The 4,755-nt window shown below is 49.3% G+C and overlaps 1 protein-coding gene across 1 annotated transcript in view; it reads right to left on the bottom strand.

Moving 5' to 3' along the window:
• The window catches only part of DUSP5 (dual specificity phosphatase 5), a gene marked incomplete at its 5' end in the record, with an annotated part of 4,485 nt that extends 3,221 nt beyond the window's left edge, over positions 1-1,264 (bottom strand). Inside the window, one exon of the mRNA XM_009071987.1 lies at positions 1,122-1,264. Within this exon, the coding sequence (XP_009070235.1) occupies positions 1,122-1,264 (143 nt within the window). The remainder of the gene's footprint in view (positions 1-1,121) is intronic.
• Between the last annotated feature and the right edge of the window lie 3,491 nt (positions 1,265-4,755).

Below are 4,755 nucleotides of genomic sequence, written 5' to 3'. Positions count from 1 at the left end.
CTGCTGAGGCTTTACTGAAATATGGGCAAGGCAGGGAGTCACATCCCAGCAGGGAGGGAGGTTAGAATAGAGGAAGAGGCTGCTTTAGCTTAGTCCCTCTGGTCACACATCCGAAGGTGAAACAAAGGAAAAAAATCTGGATCTAGGCTCCCCATCCCCCTTTGCACCACACCTCTCTGGGGCGCAGTACCCACTGCGTCACCCACCCCGAGATGTCATCTCAGTTCCTCCTTCCTCAGCACACACAAAGGCTGAGTGACGAGACCGCGAAAGAAAAAAAGCCACCGCCTGACACAAGGGTTCGTTTGGAGATCGCAGGTAACTTTCCATGATGCACAAGAGCTCCTGCCAGCCCCCAGCTGTGAGAAACTGGGTTTCCACCCCCCTGAGCTGCCCACACAGCAGGTGCCATGCATCAGGGACAGCTGAGAGCCACCCAGGGTAGCAGGAGGATGCCTGGTGTGGGAGGTGCTCCCAGGAGAGCAGAGGGGCATCACGCGGGGACTCCCCCCAGCATGCCCTGGCGGAAGCATCCTGACCGCAGGGTGACTTCTCAGAACACACATATTCCCCGGGCTGGGTGGGCACATGATGACTTCCCCCGTGGAAACCCCACTTCCCCTGCCTGATTGTGGCTCTCGAGCCATTGCCTCATTTCAGTGTCAGCCACATGGCCCTGGCCCCTTTGCCAGCTTCAGAGCCCTCTTGGAATCTCAGAGGAAGCACAGGCAAAGTGTGCTCCTTTGTCTGCCAGAAAAATGACATTCCTGGCAGCCTCTCCCCTGCCCATTTTCAGTCTCCTGAGGAGGTGTGAGCTGCTGACGGCTCATGCTGCTTGGATGTGTGATAAAGACAGTTCATAAATACAATTTTGGGGCTAGATAAGGGTGTTTTGCCTCCTTCTGTTGCCTAATTTTGAAGCCAAGTGGAGGCAATGCTGACCAGCAGCAGACACAGGGCAACTTATTCAGCACACAGGCTGTCAGCCTGGACTGTGACAACTTATTGACAGCCCACACCAGCACCAGGGCCACTGGCACCCTGCCAGCCTCCAACAGAGCCTGGTGGCAGGAGGGAGAGGACCCGAGGGGAAGGTCACCCACCAGAGCCATGACACATACCTGGTCATAAGCGGGTTTGTGGTTGGCACTCTGCTTCTCACAGTGGTTGGCAAGGTTTCTCTCTGCCTCGGTCCTCTCTGGGGAGATGAGTTTTCCATCCACACAGCACTCAGGATATTGCGAGTTAAAGGTTTCATATCCCCCTAGGGAAAAAAAAAAAGATATAAATGTTTGCCCTCCCAAGAACCGGTTTAATTAAAGTGGAGGAGAAATGAAGCTCCAGTGTTTGCAATGCAGTGGGATAGCGTTGCACAGTCCTGCGCTCCGGGGGAGGGTTGATGAGGGATAGGGCTCCCCTGGGGAAATGGGTTTGTTTAAAATGCTTTGGTCACCCAAGGAAAAACCTCTGATACCACTGACAATTACTAACTTGCCAAAAGCCAGTGAATCTAGATTAAAACTGTTAGCAAATGTAATTCTGTTGAGCCTTGCAACCATTATTCCAATACACTGGGTACTAAACTCCCTCCCCACAGGGTTTATATATGAGCACTATTTCCAGTGTTTGAGACAGATATTTCTGTACTCAGGAGTCATTTTTTCTAAATCTGTCATTACTAAATATGCTGTGACAACGTACAAAATATTTTATTTTCATTTTTGAATGGACGTAAACACAAGAGGAGGATGTTTGCAACTGTTTCATTAATCACCACAATGCACGAGACAGCGAAGTAATGAAGATGGTCCCACTGAAACCAATCTATTAAATAACAGCTATAAAACTTAATGAAATCCTGTGACAGCATTTGACAACTGAATAGCCCCACATGAGCTATTCTGCATGGTTAAGTACTTTGTTCATTTCATTCAATGCACTGCTAATGAAAAGGAATTAATCCTATTATTACATTGTTACTCAAAGTTTGTCGTCAGCTAAATCGTTGCCTGTTTCCAGGTTGGGAATATCCTGCATGGAAGCACACAATCTCCAAAATGAACGTGGATAAGTCAGGTAGCAGAAGCAGCCTGGAAACGTCAGTGGCGTGCCACATGTCTGCCACTTGTGCTTTTTCAGAGCAGAAATGAATGGCGAAGGCCCATGAACAGCTACATTCAATAATGGTTCAGAGTGTGGCCCTCAAGTAAACACAGCTTGGAAAGCAAACCCTGCAATGCAATTCATTCACCTGCAACTGTTTCGCCCTGATAAGCAGTGTCGGTGTGTGTGCCCTGGTGCAAAGAAGGATTTCGAAACAAAGGAAGCGCTGAAGATCAGAGCAGCCGCAGGGCCCCCACCACCCTCGCTGCCAGGGCTGCCCGGTACAGCTACCTCTGACATTTCAGCTCTGTAATGCTAGTGTCTCATTTGTTTGCAATGTTTAAGCAAATGTGTGCTCAAATCCCTGATAAGCAGTGTCGGTGTGTGTGCCCTGGTGCAAAGAAGGATTTCGAAACAAAGGAAGCGCTGAAGATCAGAGCAGCCGCAGGGCCCCCACCACCCTCGCTGCCAGGGCTGCCCGGTACAGCTACCTCTGACATTTCAGCTCTGTAATGCTAGTGTCTCATTTGTTTGCAATGTTTAAGCAAATGTGTGCTCAAATTCATGACGTGCTCGCCTACTCATTTTTGTAGGGTCCTCGTGTTGCAAGTGGCCAGCATGATCCAGAGCCCACTAAACATGATGAAAGTCTGTTTTCCATGACAGAGGGCAGGAGAATGATCTTACAGTCAACTGGCACTCAACACCTGCACCTTTCCTCCTACCCCAGCAACATTCTGCCAGCTCACCCCAGAACTCACAGCGCGAGACAGTGGGTCAAGTATTCAAGTGACTGTGGAGACCATGTATGTGTGGGGTGGTGTTTGATAAAATGATATCCACAACAACTGGGTTGATAAAACTATATCCCTAACAACTCATAGTGTGAAAAGCCAACAAACACAAGCAGCTTTACAGATTCCTCTGCTCTCCTCATCTCCAGCTGCCCTTCATGGGGTGGACTTTTAAATCCTCTTGTTTTGCATAGCTGACCTTATCTCCCCCGGAACACCCCAGCCACGGCCATCACATAGGAAAAATATGTGCAGTTTATATAAATAGCCATTATCCCCATTTACACTCCATGTAGTTGTTTTTACTCTTGAATGAACACAGAAATCAGCCAAATCAGCGTGTGTGTTCGAACAGACATGCATGTCTCATGTCTCTGGGGCAGCTAATACATGCAGCTGGTGAACGGTTAATTACAAGCCTTGGGGATCAGGATATTTGCAGGCCATTCTTACAGTGAGTCATCTGCTCATCCTGTCCTCCAGCAATCTCCTCTCTTCCCCCTCCCCACTCAACCTAGCTTCCCTGAGGTCATTTCTGCAAATACTAGGTTGCTCATCACAGAGAGCTGTGTTGCCCTTTTAATCAATAAGTAATAGAATCATTATCAGCACCAAGGGAGGATCAGTTATTTTATCTTTCTGCAAGCTGTTACTGCCCCCCCACACCATGCTGGGGCTGAGCTCACCCAGAATGAAACTTCACCTACACAGATGAAAGATGAGACACTTAAACCCTGAAAGCCAGAAAGTGAGGGAAGGAACAGGACATGCAATGGGCTCTGTACTAGCTGCCCTGCCTGGGGCCAGATCCCCAGGACACTTGGTGATCTGGTGGGGTAGGGGTGACCTCCTCATATCTGGTCATTGCATGAGACCATCTTAGCACTTAAGTAGCCAACACCTCCTCCCAGCTCCCCATGCCTAGGGAGAACAGGAATGTAAGGGAGAACTTCGAGGAGACTTTTTTCTGGTGGATTTACAGCCGATTATTTGCAAAGTTGGTACTAGAGACCTACAAAGGACCCTTTCTCTTAATCAGAGCCCAGTGCTTCAGGGTGATTTATATCCCCACTGTGCCAAGGATCTTTCCCCAGACCATGACAGCTTCCTGGGGGTCTGTGGCCCCAGTGAATCATCAGTGCTGCCCACTGAGTCACTGTCTTCTCAGGCCACACAGATCTGACATAGAGCTGCAGGCTTCAGGGGCCTGATCCTGCAACCTGGAGGACTTCCAGTAAAGTAAAGCAGAACAGCAGCAGGAAAAGGAGGAAATTTTCTCATACACTAAGAGGAAATGTCTTTAGCCTCAAATCAACAGGCATTCAAGATAAGACACTTTGCAACACACAAGAGGTACAAAGCAGAGCCTGCATCAAACCCCCACCTCGGATAAACTGCCCACAGTCACCACTTCAAAGAGTGGGCCTGGTACATGAGGAGGGACGGACGTGGCCAAACGAACAGGCTGAGAGTCAGCAGAGCTTAATTCCGACCCTGGTTCACTACAGACTTCTCACTGTGACTCTGGAGATGTTTCTTTATCTCTAGTTTAATGTGGTCCCTAAGGATCTGACTGTCCAAGCACAGTGCAAATATCCCTGCCCTGCAGCAGCAAAATTTGTGCTTTTGGAGTGACCATCAGACCTCGGGGCAGGCTGGTGGTGGCTGGACAGAGCCAGGGTGGTGGCAAACCGTGGGGGAAACATCCCACTACCTCGGTACCAGGCAATACTCAGGCTGGAGATGCCTCTGCCCTGGCGGGGATGCCCTCCAGGCACTGTTCGTTATAGGAAGCACGAACTGGGCACATCAGGACAAAAACCAGCGTGATAAACGGCTTAATAAAAGCGAATTAACC

The sequence above is a fragment of the Acanthisitta chloris genome, unplaced genomic scaffold, assembly GCF_000695815.1.
Source record: "Acanthisitta chloris isolate BGI_N310 unplaced genomic scaffold, ASM69581v1 scaffold12370, whole genome shotgun sequence".
In the NCBI taxonomy this organism is placed as follows: Eukaryota; Metazoa; Chordata; class Aves; order Passeriformes; family Acanthisittidae; genus Acanthisitta; species Acanthisitta chloris.
The sequence above is the reverse complement of the archived record's forward strand: the minus strand, read 5'-3'. Positions and strand labels throughout refer to the sequence as shown.